This window comes from Piliocolobus tephrosceles, chromosome X (genome assembly GCF_002776525.5).
Source record: "Piliocolobus tephrosceles isolate RC106 chromosome X, ASM277652v3, whole genome shotgun sequence".
Taxonomy (NCBI): Eukaryota; Metazoa; Chordata; class Mammalia; order Primates; family Cercopithecidae; genus Piliocolobus; species Piliocolobus tephrosceles.
In genome coordinates this window covers 40,358,324-40,378,070 of record NC_045455.1, presented here as the reverse complement: position 1 = coordinate 40,378,070, position 19,747 = coordinate 40,358,324, and the positions used below count along the sequence as shown (strand labels likewise).

Genomic DNA, 19,747 nt, shown 5'->3' with positions numbered 1-19,747 from the left:
TACTACTACTACTACTACTACTACTACTACTACTACTACTACTACTAATAATAATAATAATAATAATAATAATAGAAGCAGCAGCAGCAGCAGCAGCCAGGTGTGGTGGCTCAGGCCTGTAGTCCCAACTTCTTAGGAGGTTGAGATGGGGGGAATCACTTGAGTCCGGGAGGCAGAGGTTGCAGTGAGCTGAGATCACGTCACTGCACTCAAGCCTGAGCAACAGAGCAAGACCCTGTCTCAAAAGAGAGAGAAATAAACGTACTATATAAGCCTTATCAATGTCAGTTATCTCATATAAATCGAACCCATATGATAAATAATAGAATACTTGCCACCCTGATTTATAATCTTTGACTAGATTTAAAGTGGTTTGAGGCCTGGAGACCTGCCATTTTTGTTTTTATTTTCAGTGTCTAGGACAGTGTTGGGTATTTTAAACATCTTTCTTGATCTGAGAAAGCAAAAATAACTACTGAGCCAGACAGTGGAATATTATTCAACAGTAAAAAGAAATAAGCTATCAAGCCATGAAAAGACATGGAGGACACTGAAATACATATTACTGAGTGAAAGAAGCCAATCTGGAAGGACTGCATGCTGTATAATTCCAACTATATGATATTCTGGAAGATGCAAAACTATGGAGACAGGAAAAAGATCAGTGGTTGCCAGAGGCTTATGACTCTCCCAGTGATGACTAGGCAGAGCACAGAGGATTCTTAGGGCAGTGAGTCTACTCTGTATAGTTTAATGGTGGATACTTGTCATTACACACTTATTCAAACAACAGAATATACAACACAAAGAGTGAATCCTAATGTAAGCTATGGACTATGAGTGATAATAATTTGTCAATGTGTGTTCACGGATTGTAACGAATGTACCACTTTGGTAGGGGATGTTGATAATGGGGGGTCGTGTGTGCATGTGTGTTGTAGGAAGGCAAACATATGGGAACTTTCTACTCAATTTTGTGATGAACCTAAAACTGCTCTAAAAAAATAGTCTATTACAATTTTTTTAAAGAGTTATTCCTCAGATATAAACTACTGATTACATGAGTTTATACCATGACATTTGATATAGTTTGGATCTGTGTCCCTACCCAAATCTCATATCAAATTGTAATCTCCAGGGTTGGAGGTGGGGCCTGGTGGGAGGTGACTGGATCATGAGGGTGGATTTCCCCCTTTGGTGCTTTTCTCATGATAGGATTCTCACAAGATTAGATTGTTTAAAGGTGTGTGGCACTTCCCACCTCTCTCTCTTCCTCCTGCACCTGGCTATGTGAAGTGCCAGCTTCCCCTTTGCCTTCCACCATGATTGTAAGTTTCCTGAGGCCTCCCCAGAAACTGAGGAGATGCTGCCACGCTTTCTGTACAGCCTGTGGAACAATGAACCAATTAAACCTCTTCTTTATAAATTACCAAGTCTCAGGTAGTTCTTTACAGTAGTGTGAGAATGGACTAATACAAAAAATTGGTAGAAGTGAGGTATTGCTATAAAGATACCTGAAAATGTGGAAGTGGCTTTGGAACTGGGCATGAGCTGGAAGAGTGTGCTGGGCTCAGAAGACAAGAAGATGAGGGAAAATTTGGATCTTCCTAGGGGTTTGTTAAAATGTTGTGACCAAAATGGTGATAGTAATATGGGACAATGAAGTCCAGGTTGAGGAGGTCTTGGATGAGATGAGGAACTTGTTGGAAACTAGAGCAAAGGTCAGTTTTGTTATGCATTAGCAAAGCACCTGGCTGCATTGTGCCCCTGCCCTAGGGATCTGTGAAATTTTGAACTTGACAATGATTTAGCTTATCTGGCAGAATAAATTTCTAAGCAGCAAAGTGTTCAAGAAGTAGCCTGACTGCTTCTGATACCTATGTTCATATGTGTGAGCAAAGAAATGATATGAAACTGGAACTTATATTTAAAGGGAAGCAGAGCGTAAAAGTTTGGAAAATTTGCAGCCCAGCCATGTGGTAGAAAAGAAAAGCCCATATTCAGGGAAGGAATTCAATCAGTCTGCAGAAATTTGCATAACTAAAAGGAACACAAATGCCGATAGCCAAGACAGTGGGGAAAATACCTCGAAGACATTTCAGAGAATTGTGTGGCAGCCTCTCCCATCACAGGCCTAGATACCTAGGAGGGAAAAATGGTTTCCTGGGCCAGCCCAGAGCCCAGTAGTGTATGGTCTTAAAACACTGCTTTTTGCATTCCAGTCTTCAGCTCCAGCTGTGGCTTGAACGGGCCCAGGTACAGTTCAGGCCACTGCTTCAGAAGGTGCACGCGATAAGCCTAGGCAGCTTCTATGTCATGTTAAGCCTGCGGGTGCACAGAGTTGAGAGTTGAGAGTTTAGGCTTGGGAGCCTCTGCCTAGATTTCAGAGAATGTATGGAACAGCCTGGATGTACAGGCAGAAGTCTGCTGCAGGGGCAGAGCCCTCATGGAGAACCTCTACTAGAGTAGAGTGGAGGGGATATGTGGGGCTGGAGTTACCACACAGAAGTCTCACTGGGGCACTGCCTAGTGGAGTGAGATGAAGGCTACCATCCTCCAGACCCCAAAATGGTAGATACACCAGCAGCTTGCACCCTACACCTGGAAAAGATGCAGGCAGTCAATGTCAGGCCATGAGAGCAGCCACAGGGACTAAACCCTGCAAAGTCACAGGGTGGAGCTGCCCAAGGTTTTGGTAGTCCACCTCTTGCACCAGTGTGCCCTAGGTGTGAGACATAGAGTCAAAAGAGATTATTTTGGAGCTCTAAGATTTAATGACTGCCCTGATGGGTTTTGGATTTGCATGGGGCCTGTAGCCTCTTTCTTTAGGCCACTTTTTCCATTTGGGTATAGGAATGTTTACCCAAAGCCCATACGTCCATTGCATCTTGAAAGTAACCAACTTGTTTTTGATTTTACGGGCTGATAGGGGAAACGGACTATCCTTGTCTCGGATGAGACATTGGACTCTGTACTTTGAGTTAATGCTGGAATGAGTTATTAAGATTTTGAGGAACTATCAGGAAGACTTGACTGCATTTTGGAATATGAGAAGGACATGAGATTTGGGAGGGATTGTAGCAGAATGATGTGGTTTGGATCTGTATCCCCACCCAAGTCTCACGTTGAATTGTAATCCCCAGTGTTGGAGATGGGGCCTGGTGGGAGGTGACTAGATCAAGGGGGCAGATTTCTCTTCTTGGTGCTGTTCTCATGATGGTGAGTTTTCATGAAACCTGGCTGTTTAAAAGTGGGTGGCACCTTCCACCATCTCTCTCTCTTTTTCCTGCTCTCGGCCGTATGAAATGCTCGCTTCTTCTTTGCCTCTCACCGTAATTGCAAGTTTCCTGAGGCCTCCCCAGAAGCCAAGGAGAAGCTGCCTTGCTTCCTACATAGCCTGTAGAACTGTGAGCCACTTAAGAAACTGTGAGCCACTATTTTCTTCATAAATTACCCAGTCTCAGTTATTCCTTTATAGCAGTGTGAGAATGAAATAATACAACAGTGATGAATACTTTATATACATATAGGTATCTCTCAAATGTAAGCTTTGATTCCTTAGGCCATGACCAGTAAGTCTAATATGAGCTGCAATTGGCCAACACTAGGTCTACTTTAAGGCACTACATTGAATCCTTCAACAGGCTTATGATGCAAAGGGAAATAGAACATAGATGTTGTGGCTCAAGTAATAATTTCTTTGTATGAGACTTGCATGACCATATGTCCTGGTATACTCAGGGCAGTTCCAATTTGTATCTGTATTGTAGCATATTAATGATGTCCCCTTTTATTTTCAAAAATGTCCTGGTAAGAGTGGGTCCTCTCCCCATCCATCCCATCCAGCTCAAAACAGTACGAAAGACAGCAAGCCCAAAATTTTGGCTCCTCAAACTTAGATGCTATCTGCCTCCTCCTGAGTTAGTAAAACTATCAACCTTCTGGCCTACCTTACCAAGTAGATATATCCACTTTCTTGCATCTTTGATCTTATACAAACAGGGCATATACAAAATATTGTCCTGTTTGTTAGGTGATTCCATCGTATACTAAAGTGAGAGCATTTACTGAGTCCAGCTCACCATTCTTACCAATCCTCAAACAAGGGCTTGGCTTTGTGGTCTAACATATCTTGGCAGCATAACTTCTTTACCTTTTTTTTTTTTTTTCCCCTAGAGACAGGGTCTTGTCCTGTCACCCAGGCTGGACAATCACAGCTCACTGTAACCTCAAATGCTTACTGATCCTCCTACCTCAGCCTCCCAAAGAATTGAGATTACAGGCATGAGCTACCACACCCGGCTGACTTCTACATTTTAAGGCTCTCAAAATATAAAATATAGAGCAAACCTGGCATCCATATCTTGGTTTCTAAAACCATAGTTCAGTTAAAATAACCAGAGCTCCTGAAAGTAATGGGATTCTAGGACTGTGGCAGGAAATATACAAGATGAAGTGTCTTGTAGTGTCAGAAAGTGTTCTCACACACACACTGATAAAAGTGTGTCAAAGGGGCGCATGAGCCAACCCAAAAAGCTACCAATGGAAAAGCTGGAATAATTTGAGCAACAAAAAAATTCAATTATAACTCCAAGTATAAAATAAATATCCACGGGTACATACTGATATAAATGATGGAATAAATTAATAAATGGGGGAGAAGAGACAAACCTTGCTCACAGAAGAATTTCAAGTCAAATATGTAGCTGCTCCACCGTAAAAGAGCAGGGTATAACTTCCCACTCCTTCAGTAAGGGCAGCAGATAGTGACTTCCTTTCGAACAGTAAAGTATGGAAAGAAGGGGAAGAAAGAGTAACTCGACTTGACAAACACTACTTCGGTCAATTATCAAGGTCAACATAAACCAATATAAATCACTTTGCTATATGAACCCTTGGTATGACATGTAGAAAATGGCACTTTACCTCTGTGATCTTCCTCCCAAAAACCCACAATTCCAGAAACACATCAGACAATACCCAGTCAAGGAACACCCTAAATTATACCTGACTAGTACTCCTAAAAACTGTCAAGGTCATCAAAAACAAGGGAAGTCTGAGAAACTGTCATAACCAAGAGGAGCTTAAGGAGACATGGCAACTAAATGTAATGAGGTATCCTGGATGGGATACCAGATCAGAAAAAGGACATTAGGCAAAAACTGAAGAAATCCAATATATCAATATTGGCTTGTTAATTATAACAAACGCACCATACTAATATGTTAATAAGGGAAACTGGACATGGAGAATATGGGAGCTCTACTATTTCCACAATTTTTCTATACATTTAAAACTTTTATGAAGTTTTAAAAAACAAAAGGTACAAAAGATTTTTAAAAATGTGTTTTGAAAGGCTGGGCGTGGTGGCTCACGCCTGTAATCCCAGCACTTTGGAAGGCCAAGGTGCGCAGATCACCTGAGGTCAGGAGTTTTGAGATCAGCCTGGCCAATACGGTGAAACCCTTCTCTACTAAAAATACAAAAATTAGCCAAATGCGGTGGCACACGCCCATAATCCCAGCTACTCAGGAGGCTGAGGCTGGAGAATAGCTTGAACCCAGGAGGCGGAGATTGCAGTGAGCCAAGATGGCACCACTGCACTACAGACAGGGAGACAAAGCAAGGCTCTATCTCAAAAAAAAAAAAAAAAAAAAAAAACTGTTTGAAAAGACAATTCTCCTTAAGTACTTTGTGAGTTTTGCCTTCTTTCTATATAAATCTGATGCTTGTATCAACATGTCTTGGTAATGGAATACATGAAAAAACTTGGGTTTTGCTTGATAAATTTGGAAGGGGGGAGCAATCTATTTCTTTTTGAAAACTGAAAGTGTATTAATAGTTTCCCATTTGAGAATGAGCTGTTTTCTAAAAGTTTACATTTAAGTCAACTGTTTGAAACTTGAAACACACTTTTCCACAGAAATTTTAACAATGGCTAATTCCCAGGCCAGCCCAGTGAAGCTGATTAAGTGCTTAATAAAGCAAAAATAGACATTTGTAATAAAAAGTGTTAAAATACATTATGAAAAAACTTGTTTTTTTTTTTTTTTTTTTGGGGGGGGGGGGGGGGGGGACAGTCTCGCTCTATCACCCAGGCTAAAGTGCAATGATGAGATCGTGGCTTACTGTGACCTCTGCCTCCCGGGTCCAAACAATTCTCTTGCCTCAGCCTCCCAAGGAGCTAGGATTATAGGCATATACCACCACACCCGGCTAATTTTTTTATTTTTTGTAAAAATGGGGTTTTGCCATGTTGGCCAGGCTGGTCTTGAATTCCTGGCCTCAAGTGGTCTGCCCACCTCAGCCTCCCAAAGTGTCAGGTTAAAACTTGCTTTTTAAATTCAAAAGACAAACTTAAACATGCAATTTAAATTTATTTCAAATCTGCCACCCACAGTGTTTGAGCCAGGGCCTAACTTTGGGTCTTTTTGCATATTGCCTTAAACCTAGAAATGCTACCATGCAAATAGGGAAGGGGAAAGAGGAAGGTTTTAATCCAAAGGAAGTGGGAGACAGAAGAACCTCATGCACAGTTAGAGAAGGCAGGTTTGTTGTTCTAACCCAGATAGAGGGGTTTCTACTCTTATTTCTAGGAACACAATGACACTGGTACCCCACAGAATTGAGGGAGGGACAGAGAAGGGATCTTTGGTTTCTCGTAATTCTAGGATCATTAATGCGTTGGCATCCAGAGGGTGGGTAATAGAAATGTCTGTGGGTAGTTGGTATGCACAAATGGCCCATCAGCTAACTCATCAAGCTGGTGGGAATCTGAGCGCACAGGCGTGCTGCCGCAGGCAGCAGTCCTGGGCTCCTCACAGCAGTGTGCTACCTAGCAGAAAACAAAGAAGAAAGTGGACTCACACAGACCTGCAGATATACAGACAGGGTGTGAAGAGGGTTTAAATTTCCAATATGGTGGACCAGAATGTCTTGATCTATTTCTAGGCCATCTATTGTATTCCGGTGGTCTCTTTGCTTACTTCTAAACAAATGCCATACAATGTGGTAGCTTTATAATATAAAAGAGTTTAACAACAGGTTTATATATTTAAATTCAAGAGAGATCATCTCATGCAATAACTTGTGCTAACAGGTTAACTCAATCGTACAAAACTCAAAGACTAAAACTTGTTTTTCCAACTCTGTGCATGTATTTGAATTTTCTACAACCATTAATGCCAGAAAAAATTGAATGCTAGACTAATACTGTGTAAAGGAGCAATGGTCAATCTTAATCTGATTACAACTGTTTGAAAAAAGAAGGCTCACTCTTCTGACTGCCATTATAAGTGATGGCTACACAATTGAATTTGTAAAGTTATCCTAATCAAATACTACTTTTCTGATTTATATATATATTTATATATGACTCAAAATAAGATTGTTTATAAAATGGGTTCCATCCAGTACAAGTTTTTAAACTACTGTTGTAACACATAAATTTGTGCTGCCTCCAATAGCAATGACTCAAATGTTAGTCTGATTATATCATTCACATTATCACCAAGTACACCCTTTAAAGTGTCTAATTCAGTCACTTTTATCGAGCACATTCACAAAGTTGTGCATTGATTACCACTATCCAATTCCTGTTTATCTGATTTTTATTATTTAAAAAAACGGAAAACCAAAAGTGCATTTTTCATTCAATAAATGTTCCCTCCTCATGTGGTTTTGTTGCAGAAAGTGAAGTTCATGACTTTAGAATGATAGCAGTTTATCAACCAAAGAATCCGTCTTCACACCGTTTCAATAACTGCAGCAATTTCCTTGAACTGTCTGTAGAAATTCTAGAGAGAAATGGGGAAAATAATATTAATTTTGCTTTTAGAAGATATTTAAGTAGATATTTTAATTATATCTGACTACCAGAGACTATATAACATATTCAGTTTGCATTTTAATGTTACATTCGCAATTACTGAAGGTTGCTGTAAGAAATAAACAGGTGCAATTTGGTACTGCAAGCAAAAATACTGTAGAGTTGGATAATTATCTCATGACTAAACTTTTCAAAAAGCACACGAGAAAGTCCTTTTAAGATCACACCAGATTTATTAAATACCTAGCACTGTCCTACACACTGAAAATAAAAACAAAAATAACAGGTTGGTTCCAGGCCTCAAAACACTTTCAATCTAGTAAAGAACTGCATTTCAGTGTGGTAGGGGCTGTCTCATTTAAGATTATGGGTTCAATTACTAGAAGAGAGATCCAACATTAGCAATGGCTTATATGGTAGCGCTTATTTCTCTGTCATTTAAAAATTAAGCTGGTATAATGGTTCTCCTATAGAAGTCATCTTCTCGTAAATCTCAGGTAAGAAAGGAATCAGGCAAATTGTTCTTCTGTCTTCTCCTGTACCTACCAGGAAGCTAGGAGACAAATTTGAAACTTAACCTTGGCAATCAGGATACCTTCTAATGATTTCTACATCTGCATTTTCCTTCTTATTTGGTCTTAATTTTTTATTTTGCTACTTAAGAGGATTTGTATTGTTTTAATTTAGATGCAAATTTGTCACAGAATGAAGCAAAGTGTAACTGTTTCTTTAAAAATATGTATTGATGTTCAAAATTTTCGTTATCAGATATAAATTAAAAGCTCAAAGAATGTTCCTTAGCTCTCAGTCATGTAATGTGATTAACAGGTTATCTTGTGGTCAGTTTTAACCCATGTAAAAACTCTCTTTAAAAGAGTTGCCTCTAATGAAAATGTTTTTGTGTATATTTACATTTAATATGTTTATAATGTATGTATATATATGTATATACTATGTATGTGTATACATACACACATAATGCAATATCACACAGCCATAAAAAAAGAAGGAAATCCTGCCATTTGCAACAACATGGATGAATCTGGAGGACATTATGCAAAGTGAAATAAGCCAGACACAGAAAGGCTAATACTGCATGATCTCACTTACGTGGAATCTAAGAAAGTCAAACTCACAGAAGCAGAAAGGAGACTGGAGGTTGCCAGGTGCTGAGGCTGGGGTCAATGGGGAAATGTTAGTAAAAAGGTACAAACTTTTGGTATAAAATGAGTAAGTCTGAGATCTAATGTACAATATGGTGACTACAGTTAATAATACTGTATTGTTTACTTGAAATTTGCTAAAAAAAGATTTTACGTGTGCGTGCGCACACGCACACACTCTCTGCCCAAAAAAAGGTAACTATGTGTGGAGGTGGATGTGTTAATTAGCGTGACTGTGGTAATCATTACAAAATGTGTATGTTTATCAAATCATCACTGTGAAACCTTCAAAATACACAATTTTGTCAACTGTACCTCAATAAAGCTGAGGAAAAAATTAATCCATTTGTGCTTTTTTTCCCTATGAGAAAAAATTTCTAGAGGTGGAATTAGGACAGCACAAATGCTGCACAGAATAAGAATTAGGCCAGCACTGTGAATTACAAAAAAAACCAAAACGTATACTCTCTCTTGAAATTGACTGAGTCCTCATATTTAGTTGAATGTTATTCCCATATCACAATATACATTTATTTCCTTTTCACTGAGTCTGAGTTCCAAGACACTAATCAACACTAATAATGTTAAATTTGTGAACACTATTTTTGTTTCAAAGCAGGGATATCTATTTTAAATAAAGAAATCAGGCTGAGCATGGTGGCTCACACCTATAATCCCAGCACTTTGGGAGGCTGAGGCAGATAGATCAACTGAGGTCAGGAGTTTCAGACCAGCCTGGCCAACATGGTGAAACCTCATCTCTACTAAAAATACAAAAATTAGCCGGGCGTGGTGGTGCGTGCCTGTAATCCCAGCTACTCAGGAAGCCGAGGCAGGAGAATCACTTGAACTGGGAGGCGGAGGTTGCAGTGAGCCGAGATCACGCCATTGCACTCCAGCCTGGGCAACAAGAGTGAAACTGTGTCTCAAAAAAGGAAAAAAAGAAAGGGAAAGAAATTATTTAAAATATAGTTTATAAAAGTAGAAATCAAAAGTACCATAAAGTGGTATATGAAAGAGTTTTCTTTAAAAGGAAGCCTAGGACCAATATAATTTTAGTTTGTTTTATGAAGAATCACTTTTTATTTCCACTTCATTCACGATGGTTGCTTTGACTTGTAGAGTACTAACTGCTGTTATAAGTACTAAGTGTAAGTACTAAGTTAGTACTAGTGTAAGTGCTAAGAATAGATTCTTACCTATTCATACCAAAAGGAACAAACCACACAAACAAAAACAAAACTGTACAGGACAGTTAAATTCATGACAAAACATCTCCAGTATGTACATTTAAAAGAAAACCTGGCCGGGCATGGTGGCTCACGCCTGTAATCCCAGCACTTTGGGATGCCAAGGCGGGTGGATCACAAGGTCAGGAGATCAAGGCCATCCTGGCTAACACAGTGAAACCCCGTCTCTACTAAAAATACAAAAAAATTAGCCAGGTGTGGTGTCAGACGCCTGTAGTCCCAGCTACTCAGGAGACTGAGGCAGGAGAATGGCGTGAACCCAGGAGGCGGAGCTTGCAGTGAGCCAAGATGGTACCACCGCACTCCAGCCTGGGCGGCAGGGCGAGCCTCCATCTCAAAAAAAAACAAAAAGAAAACCTGATTTATAGCCCTCCCCGCCGCGACCCTTATTCCCTCTTGGTTACAGAAAAGAGGTAGAATGATAATATGGTAACAAAACTCTAAACTACTGAGTTACTTAAGTCCCTAGCTGATAAAGCCAGCCAACAAGTACACTTGCTCTGACCTGCCTTTTGTAAACATTATTAGTTAGAAAATTCAGGGTCAGCGCTATTCAAAGATTCATTTAGCTTAACATTCTTGAACATTAAGCCCAAAGGAATAAGAATAAAATATTTAAATGCAAAGTAAATATCCTGTCTTTTTATGCGACGATTACAGAAAAAATGAGCTAAAATTGGAAGAGTTAAATCACAAACCTGAAACTGTGGAATCGTCATTTCAAAGCACTTGGTCTTTACTTGGCCTGAATGATCTGCCACTTTTAGCATCACTGCAACATAAGGATACTTAAGAGATCTGCAAGTGTCTGAGCTCACAGCCATACCCAGTTTCCACTGAAAATCTACAAGCTTTAATAAGACAGGACAAAATAATACATTAGTAGTAACATTACCTGGAATGCAGATATTTATTCAATTTTACTGCACTCACACTCAACTTTTAGTTTCAATGCTGGTCATATTTAAAGAAAGTATCTTCATTTTAATATTGCTAGAGGAACAATAATCAAATGAAAAAATGGAGAGGTAGTAAGGGATATAAACGCAGTTAGAAAACACCATCGTAGTTAAAAATGGAAAAAGCAAAAAGTGGGGAAAAATCTCCCCTCCAATGTATAATGGAAGTAGAAGGAAGATGTGGCAGTATTAGTTTCCTTTAACAGGCTTGGAGTATCTTTTAGTTCACTTTGCTGTTCCATGCTCAAGCCTTACATTAGCATGTATAGTGATAAAGTAGTTTTGGATTTCATCAGTGTTCATGACAGATACACGCCCCGGGTGATGTGCTATGCAGTTTACATGTATTAAATACCTCACTGAATCAACATAACATTATAGGTTATTGTTTCCACTTTGCAGATGACAAAAGCCAACTTCACAGAGCTTAGGTAACGTGCATAAGGTCACACATTTCTGGAATCAGAACTGAAACCAGTCTGTTTGACTCCAAAGATGATAGGCTTAGTGACTACTGGTTGCCTCAATACTTTTTAATCTAATTTCTGTCAATGACTGCTAAATGATGCCATGGCATAAAACACGCAGCTGTTAATAGTGCCTCAAAAACATGACTCTAAAACATAAAATATAGGGATAAAATACTGTCTTGTTTCCAAAGCTTAGCCTGATACATAGCAGGCACTCAAAAAGTACTTGCTCACTGATACCTTTTTCTATAAAACTAACGCTCACTGGGCAAAACTCTTCACTTGTTAATACATTTCTTCTTGTAAACATTAGGATTTTTGTAAATCCCACCACGTATCCTACTATATATCTATCATGAACACTGATGAAATCCAAACCACCTTATCACTATTTACACTAATGTAGTATTTGAGCTTGAGGACTATGGTGAGGAAAAGCAATGGAATGGTTCCCACGTATGCCTCAATCAACCATGAAAGTTATATAACCCATTTTCTATTTTAGGACCTTTGGGGAATGGAATAGGGGAAGGCATTTGTAAATCTCCCATTTTTATAAAAGGGGGACCAAAAATTCCTCCTATCTCAGACTTGCTTTGCACCAATCTCCTACAGCATTAAGTCCAAGCTGGTGATTAACATCTTTTATAAGTAAAAAGATTGTATAAATTCATTTTAAAGAAAAGTTCTCCATATAAAAAGAGAGAAAGGCAAACCACAAAATAACTACAAATTTCGAATAAACCTATGAAAATGTGCTCACCTTAAGAAACAAGGAATTAAAGCCACAATTAGATATTACTACACAGCTACCAAAATGGCAAAAACTTAAGTCTGAAAATTCCAAGTATTGACAAGGAAGGACGTGAGGCAATGGGAAGTGTCACATGCTGTTGGTGAAAGTATAAACTGGGCCAATCTATTAAAGAACTGACTTTAGCTAGTAAAACTGAAGCTACGCATACTGTGATCCAAATTCTACTAGGGACAGAACTTAGAAAAACTTGTGAATATGTACATAGGATACATATATGAAAATGTCCCTAGCAGCTTTATTCGTAATAGCCCTAAACTGAAAACCCAAATGTTCATCAGAAATAAAATGGATAAATGAAATGCTACACAGCAATGAAAATGAAATTCAGTTACACGTAAAACCAAAAATGTTAAAACAAGTCCAAAAGTTATGATTCTGTTCACTTAAACTTGAGAAAGAGGTGGTAAAACTATAAAGAGAAGAATATGCCTATCCTTTTGGGGTGGAGAGAAGTGGGCGTTGATTGAAGAGAAGCATGTGGTGGGCTTCTGGGGGACTGGTAACACTCCATTTATTGACTTTTGCTTGTGGTTACATGAGTGTTCACTTTTAGATAATTCATTAACTGTCCATATTTTGTGCACTTTTTGTATATAAACATCAGAGAGAGCAATATAAGTGAGTGAGTACATTTCTGGTTGAAAGGAAGACTTTATTGTAGCCTAGGGAGTTAAGGGAAAGCTTTACAGAAGGCTTTAAGCTCCATTTTGAAGAATAAACAACAGGAATTGAGATGAAAATGTGTTTTATTTATATATACCATAAATGCACACCTAGCAAAGAATACACGCTTAATAAATATTGGGTGGAACCAATTACAGATGAAAAGAGTCAAAATTTGCCTTAGGGACAGAACATTTATCCATCTTAAAGTAGATGGCTCTTGTAAGGAAATATGAAAAATAAAGTTGACAAAAGTGATCAAAAAGCCAGTAATTCCTTGCAAATTGAGCTTTCAGAGGTTTTCACAGTACTTTTATATCCTTTATCTTTCTATGGAAAACTTACCATATTAAGTCACTTAAACTTTCCCTGTAGGCATTGGGGACTCACTGAAAGTTTTTCAATAGAGAGAATATCAAAATATTGATTAATGGATATTCAGGCTGGACACGGTGGCTCACACCTGTAATTCCAGCACTTTGGGAGGCCAAGGCAGGTACGTCACTTGAGTGCAGGGGTTCCAGACCAGCCTAGGCAACAGCCCTGTCTCTACAAAAAATACAAAAGTACAAAAAGTAGCCAGGCGTGGTAGGCCACACCTATAAGTCCCAGCTACTTGGGAGAATGAAGTGGGAGGATCACCTGAGCCCAGGAGGTCAAGGCTGCAGTGAGCTGTGAGCATGCCACTGCACTCCAGCCGGGGCAACAGAGCGAGACCCCAACTCTGGGGGAAAAAAAAAAGAGAGATTCATCTGGTGGCAGCAGAACATAATAATCCAAGTCTGAAGTTATATACGTGCCTGAACTAAGCTGGTGACAAGTAGGACTAAACTGATCATAAGAAGAATGCATTGCTAGGTCTTGATGATTGCCTACAAGATACAACTATAGTTGTTTATAGAAAATTATAAAAATTTGAGCTTGGATAACTGGGAGAATGCTGAGGTATCCAGTCCAAAAGTATCATTATGAGATGATACTAGGGATATCTCAACAGGAATGTTCAGAAATAGGCTAAAAATCCAAGAACAGAATTCAGGAGAGTTCATGAGTAGAGAGAGTTTTAATTCCAGTTCAATAGTGACATCCAAAAATTGAACCTCGAATTCATTTTCCCTTTTTTTTTTTTTTCCCAGACAGGATCTCAGGCTGTTGCTCAGGCTGGAGTGGCAGTGGCATGAACATGACTCACTGCAGCCTAGACCTCCTGGGTTCAAGGGATTCTTCTACCTGGACTTCCCTCCCCTAAATGTTTGAGTAAGAAATAAGCAATTTCTTATTCTTAACAGTATTTAGACTCTACAACTCCTTGACAGAAGAAGTTACATTTTTACCATCCACATTAAAGTGGCAGATTAAAGGGGTGCCTATTTTGTTTCTCAGAATCTGAAATAAAACTAGAAGATTTCAAGCAGAAAAGCAAAGGCGGCGTGCAATGCTGAGTTCCACTGACTATGAAAACAGTGAAATTGTCAGGTGAGGAAACAGGGAGACCTGCCATCAAGACACCATGCAAAGTCAGTCTTCACAATTGAAAGAAAGCTAGGACTAGGTTTATAAGATAATTTCCAAAATTATAACCTCAACATTTAAATGCAAAATGAAAAGCAAACCTTCTAATAATCGTGGTTTCATCTTAAGTAGGAGTGAACTGCAAAGATTTTAAAAATACAAGAATATAAAAGAAAAAATCAGAACAAAGAACACTTACCACTATGAAGAATGTTAAGAATGAAACAATGTACAGTAGCCCCAAAATTATTGTATGATGAAGTATTGAAAAAGGAAAATATATAAAGAAACAAAAAGCTAGTAGTAAAAAAGGAAATATAAAAACATCCAGAAGTAAAAAGAATAATCAGGAAGTAAATATATAAAAAGGTAAACAAATTAGCTGTCGTCACACTAAAAATTGATGTGGAGGCTGAAGTTACTAGTAATATAAAAACATGACTATAAAAACTGTCTATAAAATTGGCAATTCCTATATGTTTTGAGTAAGGGAGGGAGGCCTCACTATTCAGTACACACTAAGCAATACTATATCCTAAGCATTAGGGAAGTCAAAAATAAAGCATAGTTCCTGACCTTCAGAATTCTAGTGGGGAAGGCAGACAATAAACAAAAGTATAATGAAATGGTAGCATTATAGTGATGAAATGCAGGGTAAGGTGACATGGTGACAAGAAAGGCTATTTAGATAGAACCTGGGAAGACCTCTTTCATGTGGCTTTTGAACAGAAAGAGACTCAAATAAAATGAAGAAAAAGTCACAGGATCTGGAGAAGAGAACGTTCTGGACTGAGGGAGAAGCATGCTTGGTGTGTTCAGGGAACAATGAGGCCCAGGTAGCTGGAGGGGCATGAGCTAGGAAAAGTGGTAAGAGATAAGGAATCCATCTTCGAAGGGCCCTGTAGGCCACAGTAAATACCTACGACTTTTTTCCAGTGTGACAAGAATCTCTTAAAAAGCTCTGAGTAGCAGAGATACCTGGTCTAACTTGGATTACAAAAAGCTCATCCAGACTGCCTGGTGAGGCACAAAGTTTAAGAAAGTTAGGGGGACCCTGTTACCAGGCTACTGTGGTATTCCAGGAAAGAGAATGGCGGCTTGAACCCAGGTGGCGGCAAGAGGTGGTGCATTTAGAGCAAGAGAAAACAATATGCTGATATGACTGTATGTCAGGTGTGAGGGAGAGATGGGAGCCTGCAGCAATCCGTCAATTTCAGTTCAGGTATTGGTTTCTGTGGAGCTTCTGCTCTAAGTTGTGGTTCTCTGTCTTTGCAGTCTGTCTCACCAATTCGGGGGATGGCAATTTACCCTGTGATCGCGCTTCTCTGACAGATCCAAGAGGAGTTGCTGATTTTTCAGTTTGTTCAGCTTTTCCTTGTTGCTAGGACAGGGTGATGACTTCCAAGCTCCTTATGAGCTGGACCACAAAGTAAAAGTCTACCACTTTTTATAATTTGCTTCATAAAACTTTTAAATATCTTTTGTTAGATTTATTGCAAGGTACTCTGCAATTTTTTTTTAAGAGATGGAGTCTCACTCTGTCACTCGGGCTGGACTGCAGTGGTGTAATTAAAGGTCACTGCTGCCTCAAACTCCTGGGGTCAGGAGATCTTCTAGTCTCAGCCTCCTGAGTAGCTAGTACTACAGGTCTGTGCCTCCACACCTGAATAATTGTTTTATTTTTATAGAGATAAGGTCTTGCTATGTTGCCCACTCTGGTCTCAAACTGCTGGCCTCAAGCAATCCTCCCAAAGCCCTGAGCTTACAGTCGTGAGCCACCACGCCCAGCCTATAGTTTCTTCATGTTATAAATGACATCTTTAAAATTATATTTTCCAACTCTTTTTGTCTGAACTAAATAACGTTCAACAATGGAATCACCTTGCTGAACTCTCACATTAAATCTAATAACCTGTTTGGAAATGATCTTGGCTTTTTCTATGCAAACACTCATAATCTGTGAATGACTGCATAGAAGGATGTGCAGTAGGCTGAATAATGGCCCTCCCAAATACGTCCACATGCTAATCCTCAAAATCTATGAATATGTTACCTGAGGCAACAAAACAGTATTGGTAGATGTGACAAAATTAAGGACTTGGAGATGTGGAGATTTTCCTGGATTATCCAGGTGGGCCTAATGTAATCGAAAGGGTCCTTGTAAGAGGGAGGAAAAAGGGTCAGAGTCAGAAGGCAATGTGAAAATGGAAGCAGAGGTTGGAATGCTGTGCTTTGAAGATGGAAGCAGAGGCCACAAGCCAAGGAGGAAACAATCTCACCTACCGCCTCAGACGGAACACGGCCCTGCAGATACCTTGATTTTAGCCCCATACGACTAGTTTAGGACTTCTGACTTCCAGAACTATAAGATAATAAATTTCTGTTTAAGCCAAAAAGAGTTCAACTTAAAAAACCCCATAATTAGTATAATTCTGTTTCAGAATATCTTAAATACGAAACTTAACGTAAGAGAATGGATAAAATGACTTACGAAAGATCGACTCAAAACGCACTAAGTCATATAACTAAGCAAAGCCAGGTAGACGGTTGACAGCTGACTTCCCCTACTTCCCAGGAATCCTCAAAAGCAAAGTCAATTAGAGAAAAATGACAGACAGCAGTTAATGGACACCTCTCTCAGCCCCTGTATTCTAATTATTTCTTATCTCATCCCTTTCTTACATTTTGTATGGAATTGGGTAACTCCTGGCCTAAAAATACTCTAGTTTTAGTATTCCTATTCTGGGAAGTGTTACAAATCAGTTGCCTAGAAATAGTTTATTAGTTAAAACAGCACAGCAGCACTTGAAAAGGAAATGGGGCTAACATATACTTTAAAAGTCAAATTCATATTCCTAGCATTAAAAATGCATACTCTAAAAGGCTAAAATGCTATACTCCATCTTCAAAAATAACATTTTTTAGAGACTAAGAAAATGTCTGCGATGCTATCTCTGAAAATTTTCATAACTTCTTCTATATCTATCACACTTTAAAATACGGTGTTCCTAGCTTCGAATAAATGACCTAATCAAAGCCCAACAATCCCTGATCTGCATTCTTTGGGCTAGTGGGGGGTGGGGAAGAGGAGCTTTCATTACAATGGCAACGGCTACCGGCTCAGGTGCAAAGGAGAAGAAGCAACGCAGGGAGGCGGACTGAAGGTCACCGGCTCCCGGACACAAGACTCGGGGAGACCTGGGGAACGCTCAGGGTGGGCACGGTCTCGCAGCCGTGGGAGGCGGCCCGGCGGAGGACAGGGCGGGGCGGCCGTTCACTCACCTGGTTGGTGACCTGAAACGGAAGCAGAAACACAATTTAGAGAAACATCTTTCTTCCTCCAGAGCCTCGCTGCCCGCTCTTCTTCCAGGTTGGCACTCACCTCGGACTTAGCATCCAGCGGCGGCTCACTAGACGCCTCCATGGGCAGCGTCCGCTGTTTGCGCCCCGGACTCGAGAGAACGCCCCCGACCAGCACTTCCGCTTCCACGTCCCGCCTCTCGCGGCCTGGCGCATGGGGCGGACGTAGCGGGGGAAGCTGAAAAAAGCATCTTTATGTGACTCACACTTTTTCTTAATTAAACATCAATTTTAAAGAGACATTGACCTAAAAGAAAATTACGTTATGGAAAAAGGACAAAGATTTGGGAGATACTTTGAGAAGAGAAGGGCTAATTAAATTTATGATGCCGCTTCCCCCATCTAACACTGACACGTGGGCTCTTCCAATCTGGAGCGGGGCGGGGCAAAGCATCCCGAGGCACCCGTCCTCAATCCCAACCAAAGTCGAAAGCAGCTGGGCTAACACACCCCTGGCCCTGCAAGGGAAGCCTGTGGGAACCACAGTTATAGGAGGAGCTACTTCGCCGGCCTAGCTGTGGGCGGGGGATGCTTTCCGTTATCCCTGCTGTTCCTCTTGCATCCCAGCTCTCAGTCTGGCTGCGGAATACCTTCTCATCTTGTCTTCCCACTTCTTTCCTATTTACCTCAAATCCATGCTACACAAAGTATCTATCCACAGTGATTTTTATTTCCCGTCAACTTTTTATTTTGAATTTTTTTTCCAGAAAAATTGCAAAAAATAATTCAATGAACACCTATATACCCTTCATCTAGATTCACCAACTGTTCGAATGTACACATTTGCTTTATATCGGCTTATATTAAGGATGATACTTCGCTCCTAAGTGCTTGAGCATGCTGTCTCCTAAGAACTAGAACATTCTTCTAAATAACCACAATTCAACTATCACATTCAGGAAATTTAACATTGATAAAATACTATTCTCTGATAGGCCAAATTAAAATTTCCCCACTTGTTTCAACAACATTCTTTAAAGTTATTCCCTACACCATCCACAAACAGAATCTAATCAAAGCGTCGTCTTGAATTTGGTGATCGTGTCTCTTTAGTCTCCTCTAATCTAGAACTGCACCGGTAAAGGGTCATCAGGACTGTGTTCCTCAATGAAGGTTGGGGGGTGGTGGGGTTTGGGTGGAGGACGTGGGCGAGGGTGCGGATCTGCTTTCAAGCTCATTCAGCTTGTTGGCAGAGTTCACTTCTGTGCAGTTTCCTTGCTGGCTTTCAGATGGGGATTCCCAGCTCCCAGAGGCCATCTGCATTCCTTGGCTTGTGGCTCCTTCCTCCATCTTCGAAACCAGGAAGAGCACGTCAAGTCCTCCTCACACTTTAAATCTCTCTGATCTCCCTTTCTGTATGATCTCTCCTGTTCCTGTTCCTTCTTTTGCCACATCTCTCTGACTCTAGCCTGAAAAAATTCTCATTTCTAAGGGCTGATATAATTATTAGATCAGGTATAACCAAATAATTCAGAATGACTTTTTTTTTTTTTTTTGAGACAGAGTCTCACTCTGTCACCCAGGCTGGAGTACAGTGGCGCAATCTAAGCTCACGGCAACCTCTGCCTCCCAGGTTCAAACAATTCTCCTGCCTCAGCCTTTTTGAGTAGCTGAGATTACAGACATGCATCACCATGCCTGGCTAACTTTCGTATTTTCAGTAGAGATGGGATCTCTCCATGTTGGGCAGGCTGATCTCGAACTCCTGTCCTCAAGTAATCCACC

General features: G+C 40.0%; 1 protein-coding gene across 4 annotated transcripts; it reads right to left on the bottom strand.

The window, feature by feature from the left end:
* Positions 1-7,592: 7,592 nt before the first annotated feature.
* Positions 7,593-18,194, bottom strand: COMMD6 (COMM domain containing 6). Of its 4 annotated transcripts, XM_023186238.1 has the most exons (6): positions 18,045-18,145; positions 17,945-17,956; positions 16,946-17,024; positions 10,940-11,092; positions 8,939-9,003; positions 7,593-7,796 (listed from the first exon to the last, which is right to left on the bottom strand). In XM_023186238.1, exons 3-6 carry the CDS (start codon positions 16,991-16,993, stop codon positions 7,727-7,729), a joined length of 336 nt encoding a protein of 111 aa, XP_023042006.1. In that variant the 5' UTR covers positions 16,994-17,024; positions 17,945-17,956; positions 18,045-18,145; the 3' UTR covers positions 7,593-7,726. The 4 variants fall into 4 exon arrangements, with proteins under 4 accessions (XP_023042006.1, XP_023041998.1, XP_023042014.1 ...); XM_023186230.1 differs by lacking the exon at positions 16,946-17,024 and having other exon boundaries at positions 18,045-18,147; XM_023186246.1 differs by lacking the exons at positions 17,945-17,956; positions 18,045-18,145 and adding an exon at positions 17,154-17,934.
* Positions 18,195-19,747: the final 1,553 nt, after the last annotated feature.

Excerpts from the sequence above, each read along its gene's own strand:
- COMMD6 (XM_023186230.1), bottom strand. The coding sequence starts at position 18,086 with ATGGAGGCGTCTAGTGAGCCGCCGCTGGATGCTAAGTCCGAG. Across the intron at positions 9,004-10,939 it reads TGACGATTCCACAGTTTCAG|CCTCAGCACCTGGCAACCTC; the intron begins GTTTGTGATTTA and ends CATTGACCCCAG. Across the intron at positions 7,797-8,938 it reads TTGACTTTCTTAGATTCCAC|AATTTCTACAGACAGTTCAA; the intron begins GTAAGTGAGATC and ends ATTTCTCTCTAG.